Here is a 20,658-nt window from a genome sequence, read left to right on the forward strand (position 1 = left end):
ACTTTGGGGGGGGGTTCAGAGTAGCAGCTGTGTTAGTCTGTATCCGCAAAAAGAACAGGAGTCCTTGTGGCACCTTAGAGACTAACAAATTTATTTGCGGGGGGATGACTCTAGAAACCCCACATCTGCCCCCTGTGTGGGGACGTTTAACCCTTTTGGGGAGCCAAGCCCGCTCCCTAACGGGGTTCTGTGTCCCTGAGCTGAGCTGGTCCTACGGTGTGAAAGGTGCTGTAGCATAAGGTGGTGGTCGTTGTGTGTGGGGGGGGGAATGGCGCCATTAGCATCCACGCTGTGGGGGGCTCAGCTCAGAAGGGGTGTCGGGTGTGGAGACAGGAATTCCTGTGGGGTTTCTGTTTGCGTTCTGTGGTACACGAGAACGGTGGTGGTGTCTGTGCTCGGGGGGCGGGGGGGGCGTTGTAGGCGAGGGTTGCCGTGAGTGCCGGGCGGGAGGTGGAGGTGGTAGTGCCACAGGGGGATTGGAGTAGTTTTCTGACAGTATTTTTGGTGACGTCCGTGTTTTATCGGGGTTTGGTGGGATTGAAGGGGACGGTGCTATTGACATCTGTGCTGATGGAGAGGCTGGAGAGGGGTTGACGTGAAGGCAGGATGGGGGAGGGAGTTAAATGTTAGCATTGTGGGGAGGATAGGGATGCGTTTCTGGCGGGAATTTGGGTACCCCCCATTTCTGCGGGGGATTAACTGCGTATGTGGGGTATGGCTGGGATTGGAGGGGATGATGCTGTTGACTTGCGTTGTGGGGGCTGGAGAGGGGTTGACGTGAGTGAGGAGGGTTGTGTGAGAATGGGCGGGGGCATAGGGATGCGTTTCTGGTGGGAAGTTGGGTACCCCCATGTTTGGGGGGGATTAACTGCGTATGTGGGGTACGGCTGGGATTAGAGGGGACGGTGCTGTTGACGTCTGTGCTGATGGGGTTGGTATGAGAGCAGGATGGGGGGGAGATGTTGGCATTGTGGGGGGCATAGGGATGCGTTTCTGGCGGGATTTCGGGTACCCATGTTTGGGGTACGGCTGGGATGGGGGGACGGTGCTGTTAGGGTCTGAGCGCCAGGAGTTGGCACAAGTGCCAGGTTAGTTTTGGGGGGCGCCAGGCAGGTTTCTGGCAGGTCGGTGGGGCCTTTCCCCGTCTCTTGCGGCGAGGGGCGCTGGGGATGTCCGTGTCTGGGCCCAGGCTGGGGGGTGGCGTGAGTTGGGGGGCACTTTGTGACAGGACTTTTGGAGCGGTTCGCTGTGCCTGTGGGGCGCACTGGCGGCAGCGCGGGGGCCTTGCAGGCAGTGGGGCGGCGCAGGGGCCGTCTGAAGGGAGCAGCCGCTTTATTGTCCGCCCTCTTCCCTGCTGCAGCTCAAAATGGCGCTTCCCTCCTCTCCCCCTCCCCCGCGGGGAGCAGAACAACAACATCCAACTGCCAGTTCCAACGGTCGCCCCGCCCCCACGTGACTCGGCAGCCAGTTAGTCTGCAACGAATGGCAGCGCTGGCCAATGGCAGCGCGCGCCGCCTAGGCCGGCGGCTCGAGCGCCTCACGAGGGGGCGGGGAAGAGGGGGTATGTGACTGATGGTTATGGAGGCCCATCAGAACGCGGCGTCTGGCAAGGTTCCGCCCAATGAGCCGGCGAAGGGGCGAGCCCGGATGGCGGGGTGATGTCACATCTGTCGCCATCCAATCAGAGGTAAGCCGCTGTCTATATAAGGCCGACCGGGGACAGGCCGAGAGGCGCCATTTCGCCGAAAGCGGAGGAAGGAGCTGGTCGAGGCCTGGTCTGTGAAGGGGGCGGACTCAATCCGGATCCATCCTCCGCCGGGCAGCCCCCAACCCCCGCCTCCGCTCCTCCGACGGGCTCGCAGGATCTCCCCGGCTTCCGTAGAGACCCCTGCCTGCGGCCTCGAGGGCCCTCGCAGAACGCCCCATCCCCCTGGCGGCCAAGATGGAGCCGGGCCAGTGATCCCAGTACAATCCAGTGCCATCCGCCTCCCTGACGGGGACCATCCTTCCGGGGACCGGCCTCTACGGGCAGAGGAGGCGCCGGGGGACCCAGCGAGCCCTATATTGACCGGATCCCGGCAGGATTTGGAGCCCGTCGGGGGCTCCGAAGAGGGGGCCCCCCACCCGGCATCCCCCCGCCCTTCAGCCGCCGCCATTTTCTTTGCTTCCATTCATGTAAACCCGGTGAATGGTGCTGGGGTCCCCGCGCGCCTCGCTGGAGACCATCGGCCCCGCCTCTGTGCATGGGCCCGGCCCCCGGCCGCTGCTAGCCTGAGCCCCTGCGCCTGGTTCTAGCCCGCTGGCGGGGAGGGGAGGGGGTGCCAGGCTCGTCCCCCTCCCCTAGCGCCCCCCCCCCGGTGTGTTGGGGGGAGCCGCCGCCCGCCCCCCTGTCCGTCCTCCGCCGGTGATGCTCGGCAGCGGGCAGCCCTGCACCCCGCGGCGCGGGAACAGCATGTGTCACTAGCGCGCCTCCCCCGCATCCTGGCAAAGTGGGGGGGTCAGCCGAGGCCCCAGCGTCTGGAGGAGGAGGAGGAGGTGGACTCTTGGGGGAGAGACCCTGGAAAGCAGCCGCTGCAGGCATGTTGCAGAATGTGAATCCCCACAGCAAGTAGGTGCCCGGCTCGCTCCTGGGGGGGGGCGGCATTGCTGGGGGGGGGGCGGCACTGCTGCGGGGGGGTACTATGCAAAGCTGTTTTACACTGGGGGCGGGGGGGGATGGTGTGTCCTCTGACCCCCTGTCCTGTGTTAGAGGGCTTGGATTGATTTACACCCTCACTTCCTGTTCCTGGGGTCCATGGCGGGCCGGGGGCTGGGGCTGGTTTGCAGGGGCTATACACTCCTTTCTGAGCACTGGTGTGTGTTACATGGGGGAGCATGTCTGTCTGTGCTGTTAGGGTTTGCGTTGATCCCGGGGCCTCACCCCGCGTTTCTGCAGTGCACAGTTAATCGGGGCTGCTAGTGTGTCCCTTGCCTGCTGATGTGACTGCCTGTGGAGGTGCTGTGCGGTTGTGTAGTATGATGTTAATTGGGAGTGCCAGACACTGCCAATGTATTTGTGGAGTGGGTTTTTTTTGAAACCGTGCATTAAATGGGGGTGCTCTGCCTCTGAGGTTCCTGTATTCTGCAGGGAGTTTATGCATTTGATGGCTTGGGTTTATTTACACAGAATCTGTTTCTATCATGCTCTTCGTATTGGGGGATGCCCTTATTTCAGCAGCTGTTGGCTGTCCTGGCATGTGTTTTGGGTGTGAGAAGATGCTGGGTCTGCACCTGCCGCGTGTTGGCGGTATGTGCATGGGTACTGTGAGACCTGGGCTGTGCTCTCCCTGCCTTAGGGCAGCAGGGTCACTGGAGTGGGGTCTGGGGCTTGGCAGGGGTGAGTTTTCTGTGCAGTCATGCTTGTGGCAAAGGGAGGAGGGCTGCAGTGGCTGGTGAGTCAGGCACATGTCAGCCCTGTGTGCGTGGCCAGTTTGCCAGCTTGCCCCTGGCCTGCTCCCACCACTGTTCGCTAGCCTTGCCCCTCTGGGAGAGAAGGGAGCTTGCTCCTAGTCCCTGGAGGTAGAAAGATTGGATTCATAGGTTCATGTTAAGGCAAGAAGAAGGGGGGTCATTAGGAACAGATCTGATTTGTACACAGAGGCTTCTCCTCAGTGATCCCTGCTTCCAGCCCCCTTGTTATCTCGAGTGGCTGAGAGGGGACAGGGGTGAGGTCAACCCTTTGGGATTGCTTACAACCTCAGCCTGTCTCCAGACTCCCCAAGGGGACCACCTGGGCTGGGCCTGACACTGAACCCAACCCAAACAGAAGCAGTACGCTTCTCAGTGTGGACTAGATCTGCTAAGTGGCTTTTCAACTCCGCTCCAGTGACCCCTGCTCCATTGCTGAGCAAAGGATGGGAGCAGCTGGCTCCCGGCTCTCTCCAGGCAGAGGGTGTGGGGCAGGGTCCTGTGTTGGCGACACTGCTCTGTGGGGTGGTGCAGCACTGGAAGAGATGGACCCCTCTGCCACTCGTGTCCCCTGGGTGGGAAAGGGGGAGTGACCCCCGCCCTGTCCTCCTGGGAATTACGCTCCTATCCCTTTATCCTTGGCATCTGAGAGTGTCCCTACAGCCTGGGGAATCCCCCCACACAGGACCTCCTGCCCATGACGCTGAAAGGAGACAGGAGCCGCTGCTGTGCTGACAGCGACATGACCCTGATGTGTCAGCTCAGGGCATTCTGACAGGGAGACGACCCCCCCCCCCCTTGCATCTGGCCCTCCCGGGAATTGTCAGAACTAGTCCCCTGGCAAAGTCCGCTTGCCCTGGAGTTGAGTAGTTGCTTAGGGAGGGGTGACGTGGTGATTTTGCTAGGAGTCTCCCAAGCATTATGGAAACATCTCTCTGCTGTTGACAGCATGAGGCCCCTGGTGCTGCTGTGATACTGTCTGCAGGTGTCAGGGCTCCTGACTCCCAGGGGCCAGCCCTCCACCTTTTATCAGCCTGTCCACAGGCCCTGTCTGGAGACACAGCGTGCGGGAGGGGGATCTCAGTATCCCAAGATTACTCCCTGACTGGCTGGTTGCCAGGGATAGGAAACCCAGATTTCCCACACTGGAGCCAGGGTGACACCCCCTCCCCCCCATTCCTTGTTAAGCAGGATGTAAGCTCTGAACTGGGTTTGTAACACGGGTTTGGTTCCCCTGGTTATTGCAGGGCTGTGATTAGAGGGCCCCGTAGCAACCTGGTGACACAGTCCCAGCCCCTGCCAGCCTTGCTGTGTGCGCCTCTAAGGAGAGCGGTGGGGATGTCTGGCTCCTTGGAGTTTGGCCCTGGGGATACTGTTCCCCTGAGTGTATTCATTGTCCGGCTCTGGCTAGTTTGCACAGCACAGCTCTGTACAGAAGCTCCCCAACTTACGCAAGTGTTCTGTTCCCGAACAGAACACTTGCGTAAGTGGAAGTTGGCGTAAGTCGGAAACGTATCTCTGACAATTACGCGCCAAAAAAAAAGTTTACGGGGACGTTTTCCGTAAGTCGGGTTTGCATAACCCCGGGGAGCGTCTGTATAGCACAGGTGATTTGGTTCACTGGAGATGGGGTTCTCCACAAAAATTACTAAACAACCCCAGGAGGGGGGACCAGTGGGGAGGTCAAAGCCAAAGGCCCAAGAGCTTCATCTCTGGGGGGGGGCTGAAACCTGAGCCCTGGGCGGTGAGGCTTGGCCCAGGCAGTCTAACGCGACTTTGGGGTCCGCTGCATTAGAGGGAAATGGTGGAATGTACCAGCCTGGGGTACACAGGAAGTCAGACTGAATGAATCTATAGCTCCACAATCTAGCATGGAAGAGCTGCAGGAGACCTCCATGTGGTGTCACTTCTGCTTGTGCTACCTGTGCCTCATGGGCGTGTAATGCTGCCTAAGTGGAGTCCCCATCTCCTGTCCCTTCCACTTCCTGCTGGAGGGAACAGTCCTGTCCCGAAGGCATAGAAATAGATGAGGCTTTTCACAGAGCTAATCTGCCGCCCTTTGTTTCCAGACCTAACCTGGATGTGTGCCAGAACCTTGGCTCTGCAGCCCTGAAATTCTCTGGTGCCTGCAGTGTGGATTCGGAGCTAGTCCCTCACTGGTGACACTCTAGTGTTGTGTGGGGTTCGACAGCAAGATCTCTGGGTCTGGGCCCTTAGGAGAGGCTCTTGGTTCGGGCTCCTATAGAAGCAGTTGGGAATGCAGCCCTAGGCTAGCGGCAACTGGCTAGAGTTCATGGCCTCTCCCTGGGCATGCGTGTGGCTGAGAATTCACCCACATCCCTGGGAAACAGATTGCCTTAGTACACTTTCCTCTCTGCCTTTCGCTTGGGTTTGGATGGATGTTTTCGGAGCTTAAAGATACGCAGAGCAATCTTCCCAGCACTAACCGTGCCCTAGGAGTGGGATAAATAGCACAGGCACCTCTCAGCTTTGCTTCAGGGATGGTTTTTGGGGAGACTTTTCAGAAGAGTACCTTCCCGGACCCAGAAGTAGCTGTCGCCAGCAGGCCCAGAGTTCTTTCCCTCCACCCCAGGTGTCCTGCCCCTGTGGTGTCTGCAGGCCCTTTTGCTCTGTGTTGCTGTGTGCTGGTGGCCCAGGGCCAGATGGCATGAGCTTCTTAGTCCTAGAGTTACCCTTTTAATGGTGTCTTTGCTCCCATTTCAGGATTTTGGGGGAGGGCAGTACTGGGCTCATGGGCCTGGCGACGGAGTCGACCCCAGGCAAGCGGATCCGCAAGCCGTCACTGCTCTACGAGGGTTTCGAGAGCCCCACCATGGCGTCGGTGCCAGCCCTGCACCTGCCTCAGGTGAACCCTCCACCACCGGAGGTGTCCAACCCCAAAAAGCCAGGCAGGGTCACCAACCAGCTGCAATATCTCCACAAGGTGGTGATGAAGGCCCTGTGGAAACATCAGTTCGCCTGGCCCTTCCGCCAGCCCGTCGATGCTGTCAAGCTGGGCCTGCCGGTAATGAGCCCTCTGGGCTGGGCATGGGAGTGGCTGAGGCCCAGAGGGGGGTGGGTGTGTGTGTGTGTGTGTGTCTGTCCCCAGTTGATCCTTACTGGCTTGGGGAGTGTGTGCCTTTCCAGGGGTGTGAGGAGGATGCCTCATTCAAATATTGCTTCACCATGTGGCCTAACCTAAAGTATTCCCCCCCACACACTCCCCCCAGCCTGACAGTCCCAGGGACAGCACTGTCCCATCCTGGGGTCTGTGCCACAAAGATGCAGCTGCAGGTGCCTGGGCTGTGCCATCCCCAACTCCTCCTTCCCGACCTGTGGTGGTCTCTCAGCTGGTTCCATGCTGTCCCAGAGCTGAGGGTCTCCAGGTCCCTGTACATCCGGCCTGCTTGGCTTGTCCTGGGAGCTTCCCCAGACCAGCCGCCCCACCCTACTGCTCCCTACAAAGGTGTGGATGAGGTGAGGCAGCCCCTTTACAGGTAACCCGGACACTTCCCCACCTAATCTCTTGTGCCCTGAATGCGTTTTGCAGATTCCCATCCATGAATTTGTAGAAGACATCACGTGACCCCAATATTAAACGCCAGCCCCCCGTGCACCTGTGGCGCTCAAGGATTTAAAGCCCGGAGGTAAATTCCACTTAGGTTTGCTCTTTCCTTAGCTTTAGTCTCCCAGCCCCTGTTGCACCCCGCCTGGGACTGGAGTAGTCCAGGTTGTTGGGTCGCTGGGACCGCAGCCATTCATGGTCACCAGCTGTCCCAGTAGCTTAGGCTTCTCTGCTCTGGGGTGCGCAGGGGTCCCCGTCCCTGAGTTGTATGTGAGGCTGAATCCAGCGTTGACTGGAACACTGCAGGCACCCTAGGAAGTGTCCCTGAGTGGATACAACCCCTGTCCTTTGCCAGGTGACTTGAGTGTAGAAACCGGAATGAGATCTGTGTGCATGAGTGACATTACACAGCTCCTCTTGGGTATTTCTGGACTGAGATGCCACCCCCCTCCCTTGATCGTATGCCTCTGGGGCGCGGGTATGACTGGGATCCTTGTTGTAGGGCTCACACCTTGTGACTGACCACCTGGCCTCTTGTGCTCTTCTGCCGGCAGGATTATCACAAGATCATCAAGCAGCCCATGGACATGGGGACCATCAAGCGGCGTCTGGAGAACAACTATTACTGGGGGGCGGCGGAGTGCATGCAGGACTTCAACACCATGTTCACCAACTGTTACATCTACAACAAGGTGAGAGCCAACCCTCCCTGCAGTGCTCTCCTCCTTGGGATTTCCCTGGAGCCCCAGCCCCTTCCCTGCACCCTCTAATCCCTCACCTCTGCCTTGGCCTGCAGCCCACGGATGACATTGTGCTGATGGCCCAGACCCTGGAGAAGATTTTCCTGCAGAAAGTGGCTCAGATGCCTGCGGAGGAGCAGGAGATTGTCATCACCGTGGCCAAGAACAGCCACAAGAAGGGGGCTTCCCGGGCGGCAGGTACGTGCGCTCTGTGACGGGGAGACTAGTCGGAGTTGGCTCTGGGGGGGTGGGGGCAAGCAGATCCCAGACATGGAGGACTGAGTGTCCCCCTGGAAGGGTGGTCTGGAAATGCGGGAGATGTAGTGGTTAGAGATGGGTGGGCTGGGAGCCAGGACTCCTGGGTTCCATGGTCAGCTGTGACATTGGGCCAGTCCTTGTGTGGTGGTGACTATATTCCCAGGTGCTGGTGCTAACTGGTGCTTGCCTATTCCCCCAGCTCTCCTGGCAGGCGCAGTCACTGCAGCTCACCAAGTGCCCGCAGTCTCCTCGGTCTCGCACGCCTCGCTCTACACCCCAAGCGCTGAGATCCCCACCACTGTGCTCAGTATCCCCCACCCCTCGGTGATCTCGGCACCGCTTCTCAAATCACTGCACTCCGCCGCCTGCCAGCCAGTGCTGGCTGTGCCCACTCCCACGCAGCCCGTGGCCAAGGTAGGCACCCACCTGTCTGGCGTGGGGCTGGGGCTGGTCGAGCGAGCAGCTGGTGAGACTGGCAGGGGTGTTGGTGGGTTAGGCCTGTGGGGCAAGGGGGTTTGGCTGGGTTGAGCTGTCTGCAGTCTGTCCTGTGGAGGGGGTGACGTTTGCGGACCTGGAGGAAGGGGCTGCGGTTGGCCATGTGGGGGTCAGAAAATACTTGGCTGTGGGGGTGCTGTTTGCATTTGGGCCGCAGGGCAGTGGGGTTTCTGCAGTTGTCCCATGTGGGACAGGTGCTGGGTGGTTTGGGGTTTCAGTTGGTTCTGTATGGGCATGAAATTGGGGGGGGTTGCTCAGCGCACTGCTCATGTTCTCTGTCCCTGCCCCACAGAAGAAGGGTGTGAAGCGAAAAGCGGACACCACCACCCCCACCACCACAGCCATCATCGCCACTAGCGGGGAGTCGTCCCCGTCGGCCACCCTTCTGGAGCCCAAAGCGGCCAAGATCCCCACCCGGCGGGAGAGCGGGCGCCCCATCAAGCCCCCCAAGAAGGACCTGCCCGACTCGCAGCAGCACCAGACCTCCAAGAAGGGCAAGCTGTCGGAGCAGCTCAAGTATTGCAACGGCATCCTCAAGGACCTGGTGTCCAAGAAGCACGCTGCCTACGCCTGGCCGTTCTACAAGCCCGTGGACGCCTCGGCCCTGGGGCTGCACGACTACCACGAGATCATCAAGTGCCCCATGGATCTCAGCACCATCAAGGTACGGCTGGGGGCTCTGCAGGGAGGGAGGGAACCTCCGGGTGTGTCCTGGAGTCTTCCTCTGGGGACTGGGCATCACTGAAGTGCAGCCCGTGACCTGGCCCTGGGAAGGGGGCATCCCAGAAACCTCTGTGCCATCCAGGTATGAGCTGAGGCCTTCCTGGTGCGGGTCTGCAGGAGACTGGTCCCCCACTGGGGAGCCTCCGGGATCGCCCCGCATCTCCGCCCTGTGGAAGGCAGCGTCACTGGCTCACAGGCGTCCTGTGGCAGCCTGAGTCCCTGTCCCTCCTTGGGGGCGGTGGGGGCTGTCCTGCCCCCAGCGGTGCCAGGAAGGCTCTGGCCAATGGTAACTGCCTGATGAGCTGGTCTGAGCCCCCTTGCTGCAGCCCAGTCTGGGGAGAACCTTGGGGGTGGGGGGTCTGTGCCCCTTCCCTGGTGCAGCCACCCCCGCTCACCCTGTGTTCTCTGCCTGTGGTGCAGCGGAAGATGGAGAACCGGGATTACCACGACGCGCAGGAATTTGCTGCCGACGTCCGGTTAATGTTCTCCAACTGCTACAAGTACAACCCGCCCGACCATGACGTCGTGGCCATGGCTCGCAAGCTGCAGGTGAGTGGGGCAGTGGGGCCAGGTGGCACTTCCCCTCCCCTGCCCCAGGACTCAGCACGCCTTTGTGTCCCCACTGCACCCGCTAACCCTGGCCTCCCTCGTCCTCCCGCAGGACGTGTTTGAGTTCAGCTACGCCAAGATGCCGGACGAGCCCCTGGACACCAACCCGCCGTCGGCCGGGCTGTCTGGAGCCCTCTCGAAATCCTCCTCCGAGGAGTCGTCCAGCGACGACGAGGATGAGGACGAAGATGAGGATGAGGACGACGAGGAGAGCAGCAGCGAGAGTTCATCGGAGAGCGAGGAGAGCTCCGACTCCGAGGAGGAGCGTGCCAACCGGCTGGCGGAGCTACAGGAGCAGGTGAGGCCGTCGACCCTGACCATAGGGGTGTGGAGGCTGCGCCTTCTCTTGGGCGGCCAGTGCTTGGCTGGGTCCCTCCTGTGACGGGTTGGATCACAGAAACCCCCTTGGGAGCTGCCACCCGATGTGCAAAGACTACCCCTGCTCCTGTTTTCCCTGCCAGCTCAGGACTCCAGCACCCTGTCTTGCTGAGCCAGACTCTCCCATCTGCTCCAACACAGACCCAGGGTCTGAATCACTTGTCCCAAAGCTGCAAGTTTACCTGAAAACAGCTCACAGTAGTGTGCTTGTCTTTAGCACTCGGATGCCCAACTCCCAATGGGGTCTAAACCCAGATAAATCCGTTTTACCCTGTATAAAGCTTATGCAGGGCAAACTCATAAATTGTTCGCTCTCTCTGACACTGATAGAGAGATATGCACAGCTGTTTGCTCCCCCAGGTATTAATACATACTCTGAGTAAATTACTAAATAAAAAGTGATTTTATTAAATACGGACAGTAGGATTTAAGTGGTTCCAAGTAGTAACAGACAGAACAAAGTAAGTCACCAAGCAAAATAAAATAAAATGCGCAAATCTATGTCTAATCAAACTGAATACAGATAATCTCACCCTCAGAGATGCTTCAGTAAGTTTTTCTCAGTCTGGATACCTTCCAGGCCTGGGCACAATTCTTTCCCCTGGTACAGCTCTTGTTGCAGCTCCATGATAGCTAGGGGATGCTTCATGATGGCTCCTCTCTCCCTTGTTCTCTTCCACCCCTTTATATATCTTTTGCATAAGGTGGGAACCCTTTGTCCCTCTGGGTTTCCACACACACACCCCCCCTCCCCCCCCTGGAAAAGCACCAGGTTAAAGATGGATTCCAGTTCAGGTGCCATGATCACATGTCACTGCAAGACTTCATTACTCACTTGCCAGCACACACATACAGGAAGACTTGCAGGTAAATACAGCCATCTGCAGACAATGGGAGTCATCAAGATTCCTAACCATCCTTAATGGCCCACACTTGACATAATTACAATAGGCCCTCAGAGTTATGTTTTATATTTCTAGTTTTAGATACAAGAGTGGTACATTTCTACAAATAGGATGATCACATTCAGTAGATTGAGCTTTGTAATGATACCTTACAAGAGACCTTTTGCATGAAGCATATCCCAGTTACATTATATTCACTTATATTTTTATAAAACCATATAGACTGCACAACGTCACACCTCAGCACTTAGCTTCTCTGTGGGGTGCTGTCTCCCTGCCTCTGGGACTGCCTCTTGTCCCATAGTTAGCAGTTAGTTCCCTCTGCCCCTAGTTGTCTTCCTTGCTGTCTCTCGTTTCCGTCTCCCTCTTGGCCACAGGCAGGTCGCTATCTTCCCTGAGTTCCCTGGCTATATCCTGGCCACCTTGCACGGGGGCCTTGTCTCTGGGTTAGCGCTGAGCTCCCTTCCTCTGCTCCCTGTCATCCCTCTCCAGCTGCAGCTGGTGAGAATTCACGGATCTCCGGGTCCCCTCTCACTGGTGTCTCTCTCCCCCCAGCTGCGGGCAGTGCATGAGCAGCTGGCTGCCCTGTCGCAGGGCCCGGTCTCCAAGCCCAAAAAGAAGCGGGAAAGGAAGGAGAAGAAAAAGAAGAAGAAATCGGAGAAGCACAAGGGCCGGGGAGGCGATGAGGAGGCGCGGGCACGCCAGGCCCAGCTGAAGAAGGCCAAAAAGGCAGGGGGCAGCAGTGGAGGGACCAGCGGGAGCAGCAGCAGCAGCATCACCAAGTGAGCAGAGTGGGACCCTGGGGGTGGTGGGGATACGTGGAGGGGACAGGACAGCCCGTGTTCCACCCAGCCGGGGAGCAGCAAGGGCAGCTGCGTGATGACTCTCTTTCCCCGGCGGATCGACCATGGCGATGACCTTGTGTGGACAAGCCAAAGCATGTCTGACGGCTGCCTGCCCCAACTCCCCGAGATGCCCTTGGCTGGGTGGGGGTACAGGTCCTCACTGGGCTTAGCTGCTCCTGGGACAGCATGGGTCTGACATCCAGTGGGCAGCTGCTGGGGTCCCCGCACTATGGCTGCAGGGGCTTCCAGGGTCCCCAGGGGCACCTCTCCCCTTCCACGTGAATCCCCGTCTCCGCTTCAGCTTCCTGATGGGTGTGTCTGACAGGGTGTGAGCAAAGGGTCTTGCTCACCTCTCCGCTTCCACCTCCCCCCAGCCCCACATGAGTTCCACAGTAGATCCCTTGGGTGGTGGGTTGGCTCCTGTGATACCCACAGGAGGTGGATTTGTGGCCATCACGGTGGATTGATTTCAATCAGCAAGCAGAAAATCTGGATTGAAATCCTGTTTTGCCATTGTATTTAGTTCTTTTCCTACAAAGGGACATTCTTGTTAGTTGAGAACCATTAAAACAGCTTGATTTGCAAAAAAGCTAAGAGGGTGTTGGGAATCATTAAGAAAGGGATAATCAGACAGAAATATCACATTGCCGCTGTATAGATCCATGGTACGTCCACATCTTGAATACTGTGTGCAGATGTGGTTGCCCCAACTCAAACAAGATATCTTGGAATTGGAATAGGTTCAGAAAAGGGCAACAAAAATGATTAGGGGTATGGAACAGCTGCCATATGAGGAGAGATTAATAAGACGGGGACTTTCCAGCTTGGAAAAGAGACGGCTAAGGGGGGATACGATTGAGGTCTATAAAATCATGACTGGTGTGAAGAAGGTAAATAAGGAAGTGTTATTTACTCCTTCTCATAACACAAGAACTAGGGGTCACCAAATGAAATGAATAGGCAGCTGATTTAAAACAAATAAAAGGAAGTATTTTTTTTTTTTTTCACACAACACAGTCAACCTGTGGAACTCCTTGCCAGAGGATGTTGCGAAGGCCAAGACTGAAAAAAGAACTAGATAAGTTCCTGGAGGATAGGTCTATCCATGGCTATTAGCCAGGATGGGCAGGGATGGTGGCCCTCTCCTCTGTTTGCCAGCAGCTGGGAATGGGCGACAGGGGCTGGATCACTTGATTCCCTGTTCTGTTCATTCCCTCTGGGGCACCTGGCACTGGCCACTGTCGGTAGACAGGACACTGGGCTAGATGGACGTTTGGTGTGACCCAGTGTGGCCGTTCCTATGTTATGTAACTGAATATAAGCTTTATGCTAAACTTGGTGATACTTTTTACTGTTCAGGAGGATACAGTAGATCTCTACATTTTTTATTTAAGCCATTATATTGCGTGTTTTATTGTGCAAAGAAATTGGGAATGATACATTTATTTACTAGATTTGTTGTGATCTATTTTGATGGAAATTGGAATGCAATTTAAAAAGGCACAAAACATTTTTAGACTGATTTTTAATTCAGTAAAATGACCTCAAATATCCTGGAAATGTAAAAGAAAACTTTGAGTTTACAACTGATTTGGTGAACAAGTTAGTGAACTGAAGTGATTGTTTCTGGTCACCATGTCCTTCAAGCCTTTGGAACCAGTAGATCTGATTCTCTCACACCCAAGTTCTCTACAGAGATTGGAAAAGGATAAACAAGCTCTGTCCTGCTTTTTCAGTTCCTGGTTAGGTTCTTTTTGATTTCCACTCTGGCCGTGTGGGTGGCAGGGCTGGCTCTGTGGCACATGGTGGCTGGGGAGATGTGGCCCGGATGGGGTCTCTGGCTGTGTGGATGGCAGGGCTGGCTCTGTGGCACATGGTGGCTGGGGAGATGTGGCCCGGATGGGGTCTCTGGCTGTGTGGATGGCAGGGCTGGCTCTGTGGCACATGGTGGCTGGGGAGATGTGGCCCGGATGGGGTCTCTGGCCCTGTGGGTGGCAGGGCTGGCTCTGTGGCACATGGTGGCTGGGGAGATGTGGCCTGGATGGGGTCTCTGGCCGTGTGGGTGGCAGGGCTGGCTCTGTGGCACAAGGTGGCTGGGGAGATGTGGCCTGGATGGGGTCTCTGGCCATGTGGATGGCAGGGCTGGCTCTGTGGCGCATGGAGGCTGGGGAGATGTGGCCCGGATGGGGTCTCTGGCCGTGTGGGTAGCAGGGCTGGCTCTGTGGCACATGGTGGCTGGGGAGATGTGGCCCGGATGGGGTCTCTGGCTGTGTGGATGGCAGGGCTGGCTCTGTGGCACACGGTGGCCCAGAGGAAGGGTATCTGGCCATGCATGACGCCCCCCCCCCCCCCCCCCCCGACAGGAATTCCAGTAAGGTGTCGAAGGCGGCGCTGCCGGCACCCCCCATGCTCTACGACTCGGAGGAGGAGGAGGAGAGCAAGCCCATGACCTACGACGAGAAGCGCCAGCTCAGCCTAGACATCAACAAGCTGCCGGGGGAGAAGCTGGGGCGGGTGGTGCACATCATCCAGTCGCGGGAGCCCTCGCTGCGCGACTCCAACCCCGAGGAGATCGAGATCGACTTCGAGACCCTCAAGCCCTCCACCCTGCGGGAGCTGGAGCGCTACGTGCTGTCCTGCCTGCGCAAGAAGCCGCGCAAGCCCTACAGCGAGAGTGAGTGTGGGGGATGGTCCCGGGCTGGGCTCTCCCCTAGGATGTGGTCGAGGAAGTGCCCCAAGACCCACCGCAGAGAAGCGCTAGATACGAGCTAGGTCGCGGGATAGCCAAGGGGGGCTGGGAGCCTTGCAGCGAGGGTGGAGGGGGGTGAAGTTAGGGTGGGAAATCAGGGAGCTTAGGGGATTGGGCGCCTCCCAGTGAGAGCGTGGGGGGATGCCTGGGAGCCTTGCAGTGAGTGAGTCAGTCAGGCGGTGGGGAAGGGAAGATCTCAGCAGTGTCCCCCTGTCCTGCCTGTACACCACCCCGTATGCCTTACAGGGGATGGGGGCACATTGGGGAAGCCTTGGGGAGCAGTGCGCTCTGCCCCCTGTGCACACTGTGCAGGGATGGGGTGGGGCTGAAGTGCAGGGGTGGGCTTGTCTGCTCCCCAGGCGGGGTGGGAGTAGTGAGGGCTCAGGCAGACAGCCAGCCGCAGGGAGCCCTCTGAGCACGGCTGTCCCCGCCCGCTGCAGCCATGAAGAAGCCGGTGGGGAAGACGAAGGAGGAGCTGGCGCTGGAGAAGAAACGGGAGCTGGAGAAGCGGCTGCAGGACGTGAGCGGCCAGCTCAACTCCACCAAGAAGCCCCCCAAGAAGGGTGAGTGCTGGGCGGGAGGGGGAGCGAGGCGTTGGTGTCCGCGAGGCAGGGCTTCGGGGCTGGGTGAGGGGGAATGATTCCAGCCCTGCCCTCCCCCCCAGCTCTGCCGGTGCCCCTCACTCCCGACCCGCAGCTTCTGCCAGCCCAGCCCTGCCGCCCCCCCCCCCCCCCCCCCCCCGCTCTGCCGGTGCCCCTCACTCCCGACCCGCAGCCCCTGCCAGCCGAGCCCTGGCGCGCCACTCCCCCCCCAGCTCTGCCGGTGCCCCTCACTCCCGACCTGCAGCCCCTGCTAGCCCAGCCTGGCTCCCAGCGCAGGATAAAGAGGGCATGTTCTGTTTGCTGACCGGCTCCCTCGTTCCCCTGCAGCCAACGAGAAGCCGGAGTCTGCACAGCAGGTGCCCGTGTCGCGGCTCAGCGCCAGCAGCTCCAGCTCCGACTCCAGCAGCAGCAGCTCCAGCTCCTCGTCCTCAGACACCAGCGACTCAGATTCCGGCTAGAGCGGTGGTGGCGATGGCAGTGGGCGGGCGGCATCGCGGCCGGATGGAAGCGTGGGCAGGTTCAGAAGAGGCTCTGCGGGACCGGACCCCATGTGAACCGGACTGAGCGGCTCCACCCAGCAGGCAGCGCCCCCAAGGCGAGGGAGGGCGCCAGTGACTGCCCCCTCACGGACATGGGCACTGCCCCAGTGTTTAGAGTTCGGAGGCCCCGGGGGTTGTTGGCGCAGAGGCCCCTGCCGGGCACAGCCTGTGCAGGCCCCGGCGCGACCCCAGCCAGGTTTTACCGTTTGGTTTGGTTTGGTTCTGACGCATGGGAGATTTTCCCAGGGCAGAGTTTGGGTTTTAAAGGGTTTGGAAGTCTCCACGTTTGGATTTGCTCTTGGGGGGTGGGGCTGGGGGTTTTGGGGGGCCTGGCCGGACAGACGGAAGCCGCAAGCCCCTCATCTGCTATGGGCTGCATCGCCGGCCCCCCCATCTCATGTCCCGCTGGCGGCCTCATCCCCTTCTCCGGGGAGGGTTTATTTATTTGAGCAGCGGTTGGGCCGCGGGGCCCTGCAGAGACGGGTGTCGCCCGCCCGCCTCCAGGACTGCAGTGTACAGAGCCCGCCGGGGGCACGGCCCGGGCAGCATGCTCCTTACCGGGGGGACAGGGAGGGGGGGGTTTTTTTTATGTTGACTGTACAATTGTTTTCTACTCCTTCCTTTTCCCTCCCCGTCCCCTGCCCGCCCCGTCAGACCCCGAGGGCGGGCTCCCCTGTTCAGACCTTTCCAGCCTGGAACATGTAAATAAAGAAAATATTATTGGAGTCCTCTTCTCTCTGCGGGTCTCTGCCCCGGCCTCGTTCCTCGGTGCCCGCTGGGCCTGGGAACGTGGTCACCCGGCCAGTGGCAGACATGGGATGGGATCCTAGACACCCCCACTTGCTGACCTGGGGGTGGAACTCCGGAGTCCTGAATCACTGACCCCGTCCCCCTCCACCCCCCGTAGACGGAGCTGGGATGAGAACCTCGGGCTCTGTGGAGCACTCCCTGGTGGGGGACGGAGCCCCAGGGGCTCTAGTGCCCTGCAACAGCTGAGCCGTGAGCCCTCGGCTGGAACGGGGTGGGGGGGGGGGAGCTGGGAACGGGGCCAGCCAGAAATGCTGGGGGTTGGGGACCCCCTTCCAGTGTTGGGGTCTCCCAACACATCCCATCTCTTCCCAGCTGCCTGGCCCCTGGCATGGGGTGTTCAAGGGGGTTCTGTGGCCAGGGATGGAGGTGGGGGCCCTAGCCCCCCTTTCGGCTTCAGAGCCGGTGCTGCCACATCCCCCCCCGAGGCTTACAGACTGGGGCAGTAGTGCCAGTGGGGAGTCCCAAACCTGCCCCTCCCAGCACCCCCCACAGTGCAGGTCCCCCTACCCCCTGACATGAGGGCAATGAACCCCAGGAACAGCTTCTGGGGGGGGGGGGGGAGTGGATGCTTTAGCTTGGCTAGGGTTAGATCAGGCTGGCACGGTTTCCTGAGAGCGGTGCTGGGTCCCAGCCAGGATTGGGTCAGGGCCGTGCTCGCGGGGCAGGCAAGGGCCATGTCACTGGGCGGGTGGGGAAGCCCTTGATCCGGTTCCCTAGGGAGGTGGTGGAATATCCTTCCTTAGAGGTTTTTAGGGCCCGGCTTGACAAAGCCCTGGCTGGGATGATTTAGTTGGGGTTGGTCTTGCTTTGAGCAGGGGGTTGGATTAGACCCCTTCTGTGATTCTGCACTAGAAACACGCCCAGGGGCAGCAATGTCCTATAGACACGCCCTGGGGGGCAGGTTCTGCCATCACTAAATCCACCTCCAATGGGTGGGAGCGAGGTCACTGGAGAACTCGTCTGTCGGCCCCACACCGACTCTGCTGCGGTGCCCAGGAGAGGGGATTTTAGCTCCGTTGCCCCACGTTCTCGGTACAGCCTCCTTTGCCCTTGGGATCCCGGCGCTGTCGGCAGGGGGCTCCGGCTGGCGGAGCTGGTCGCTCAGCGTGAATTTGGTCCAGGCCTGGCCTGGCAGCAGCACCCAAGGGGGGGAAAGTTGCCGTAACTAAGGGCAGGTCCAGACGGGCGGGGGATCGATCTAGGAAACGCAACTTCAGCTACGAGAATAGCGTAGGTGAAGTCGACGTTTCCTAGATCGAATTAAGTTTACTTCCTGCAGGTCCACGCGGCGCAGTCAGGCTCCCCCGTCGACAGCGCTTCCTCCTCTCGGCGAGCAGGAGTTCCGCAGTCGACCGGGGAGCGCTTCTGGGATCGATCGATCGCGTCCAGATGGGATGTGATAAATCGATCCCAGACGATCGATCTCTACCCGCTGAATTGGGCGGGTAGTGTGGACCAGCCCTAAGAACAGTCATGGGGTGTCTGCAAACATGTTCTTACCACGGCAGCCCAGGGTTTCCTACAGCCGTCCCAGGGCGCTGACTCCCATCTGCTGGCTTGTGTGTAAAGAGGGAGACCACCACAAGGGGGCAGCACTGAGCAGGGGTGGCTGGGAGCCAGGGCTGTGGGGTTCCTCCCCCCCCCCTCGGGGCTCCGTTCCCAGCTGTAACGGGGGGGGGGGGGATCCCACCTTTGTCCTGTCCTCCGGCTCCTGTGGGCAGAGCCTGTGGGTGTGGGCAGCGCCCGGCACAGCACAGCCCTGCTCTTAGCTGGGTCTGTACAGCCCAGGGTGGGGGGCACTGGCCCATGGGGCCTTTCCCCCCAGTGAGCGTTGACTCCACTCCAGCCCTGGGACGGGGCACTGGCTGGCCATGGGGCTGGGGATTGGGACACGTTGATTGCATTTCATTCCTAACGGTTAGAACATGTTCGTTTGTCGCTCACTGGAGCCTTGATGCTAAACCTGGACAGTCACGTGCTGTCCCTGTGGGTCCCCAGCCGTGGGTCGCCCGTGCACCATGCGCCTGGGACTGGGGGTTTCTCCCCGGCAGCGTCCACTGCTCTGCCTGTGCAGTCGCTCGCCTGGTGCGATGACCGAACCCGTGACCCCCTCGACCATTGCTGAGTAACGGGGGGAGCAACTGGCTCCCAGCTCTCTCCAGGCAGAGGGTGTGGGGCAGGGTGGTGAGTTGGCGACACTGCTCTGTGGGGTGGTGCAGCACTGGAAGAGATGGTGTGACGAACTGGGCCTGTTCTTACTGTGGTCTGAATGCTGACAGGGGAGTGTGGCGAGGATAGTCTGCCCAAAGGCGAATACCTGAGCGTGTAACATGAGAACCCAGGAAGGGGTTGGAGGCCAGGTGACACCTTGGCCCGGGAAACTGAACAAAGTCTGGGGAGAGAGTTTCAGAGCTGGCTGGTGGAATGGCTGGGAGGCAGACGGGGCTCTGATCTCGCAAGGGGGCTATGGTGCCCTGGGACCCCAAGATGCACCTAATTCGGGGGGGGGGGGGTCCTGTTGTCTGTGCCGGCAAGACCTGTCTTGGACTGTGTTCCTGTCGTCTAAATAAACCTTCTGCTTTACTGGCTGGCTGAGAGTCATGGTGAATCGCAGGAAGCAGGGGGTGCAGGGCCTTGTGTCCCCCCACACTCCGTGACAGATGGACCCCTCTGTGTGTGCCACTCGTGTCCCCTGGGTGGGAAAGGGGGAGTGACCCCTGCCCTGTCCTCCTGGGAATTACGCTCCTAACCCTTTATCCTTGGCATCAGAGAGTGTCCCCACAGCCTGGGGAATCCCCCACACAGGACCTCCTGCCCATGACGCTGAAAGGAGACAGGAGACGCTGTCAGGCGACATGACCCTGATGTGTCAGCTCAGGGCATTCTGACAGGGTGACACCCCCCCCCCCCGCATCTGGCCCCCCAGGGAATTGTCAGAACTAGTCCCCTGGCAAAGACCACTTGCCCTGGAGTTGAGTAGTTGCTTACGGAGGGGTGACGTGGTGATTTTGCTAGGAGTCTCCCAAGCATCTCTCTCCGGTTGACAGCATGAGGCCCCTGGGGCTGCTGTGCGTCTGCAGGTGTCACCCTGTGACGAAGTGAGGGATTTTCTTGGTTTTTCCAATGGGTTGCATGCAGAGGGGGTGGGACTCAGTTTCCCTGGGTGTTACTGGTTTAACGAGGTGAGGAGAGAGGGAGTGTGTTTTGCAGAGGACCAGAGAGGACGTGGGGACCCAGCCGATGGCCTGGAGGATGATTACCCCAGCGACTGATGACCTGAGGACCCAGCTCAGGAGTCGCAGCCGGTTCCAGCCAGAGGACAGAAGCGAGGAGAGGAGGCCCCGGTTTACGACCCTGTTTCCCTGGAGAGAAGACAATGGACAGAGGCGGGGCCTGGGGCCGGGGATCTCAGATGCCCAGCTGGGAGCAGCCAATGGGAACGCACAGGAGGCTGGTCCAAGGCTCAGCGGCCAATGGGAGAGCTTGGTCAGTTGCTGGCGTTATTGGCTGGTTGGAGCATCCAATTGCTGCCGGTGGGAGGGAGCCAGGGGTGTGGGGGGGTCTCCCTTGCACCCCTCCCCGGCACATGCTCGAAGCTGGGCTGGGTCTCGGTGCCATGTTCGGGGGGGGACGGGGGGAGGGATCTGCCCTTCGCGTCACAGTGACCCCAGCCTGGGGGATGTCACTGCAGCCCCCAGACAGGCCAGTCTCTCTCTGTTGGGGTTCCCTCCCCACTCTGATCCCTGGGATACAGATGTGGGGACCACCATGAAAGATCTCCTAAGCTTAATTCTAACCGCTTAGGCTAAAACTTCCCCAAGGCACAAATCCTTCCTTGTTCTTGGACGGTATCGCTGCCACTACCAAGTGACAGAGGGGTCGCCGTGTTAGTCTGAGTCTGTAAAAAGCAACAGAGGGTCCTGTGGCACCTTTAGGACTAACAGATGTATTGGAGCATAAGCTTTCGTGGGTGAATGCCCACTTCGTCAGACG

At 59.3% G+C, this 20,658-nt stretch overlaps 1 protein-coding gene across 3 annotated transcripts; it reads left to right on the plus strand.

The window, feature by feature from the left end:
• The first annotated feature begins 1,303 nt into the window (after positions 1-1,303).
• On the plus strand, positions 1,304-16,580 carry LOC101931044 (bromodomain-containing protein 2). Of its 3 annotated transcripts, none has more exons than XM_065563911.1 (12): positions 1,317-2,608; positions 6,172-6,472; positions 7,567-7,704; positions 7,809-7,950; positions 8,210-8,424; positions 8,798-9,169; positions 9,649-9,777; positions 9,890-10,135; positions 11,676-11,902; positions 14,329-14,639; positions 15,155-15,277; positions 15,644-16,580. In XM_065563911.1, the coding sequence occupies exons 1-12, from the start codon at positions 2,580-2,582 to the stop codon at positions 15,772-15,774; spliced, it is 2,364 nt and encodes a 787-aa protein (XP_065419983.1). In that variant the 5' UTR covers positions 1,317-2,579; the 3' UTR covers positions 15,775-16,580. The 3 variants fall into 3 exon arrangements, with proteins under 3 accessions (XP_065419984.1, XP_065419983.1, XP_065419985.1); XM_065563913.1 differs by lacking the exon at positions 1,317-2,608 and adding an exon at positions 6,998-7,094 and having other exon boundaries at positions 6,430-6,472; XM_065563912.1 differs by lacking the exon at positions 9,649-9,777 and having other exon boundaries at positions 1,304-2,608.
• The last annotated feature ends 4,078 nt before the right edge of the window (positions 16,581-20,658 follow it).

The sequence above is a fragment of the Chrysemys picta genome, chromosome 12, assembly GCF_011386835.1.
Source record: "Chrysemys picta bellii isolate R12L10 chromosome 12, ASM1138683v2, whole genome shotgun sequence".
Classification (NCBI taxonomy): Eukaryota; Metazoa; Chordata; order Testudines; family Emydidae; genus Chrysemys; species Chrysemys picta.

Bases quoted from the DNA above. Each gene is read 5' to 3' on its own strand.
- LOC101931044 (XM_065563911.1), top strand. From the start codon at position 2,580: ATGTTGCAGAATGTGAATCCCCACAGCAA. The intron at 7,705-7,808 runs GTGAGAGCCAAC...CTTGGCCTGCAG, and splicing joins ACTGTTACATCTACAACAAG to CCCACGGATGACATTGTGCT. The intron at 14,640-15,154 runs GTGAGTGTGGGG...CGCCCGCTGCAG, and splicing joins GCGCAAGCCCTACAGCGAGA to CCATGAAGAAGCCGGTGGGG.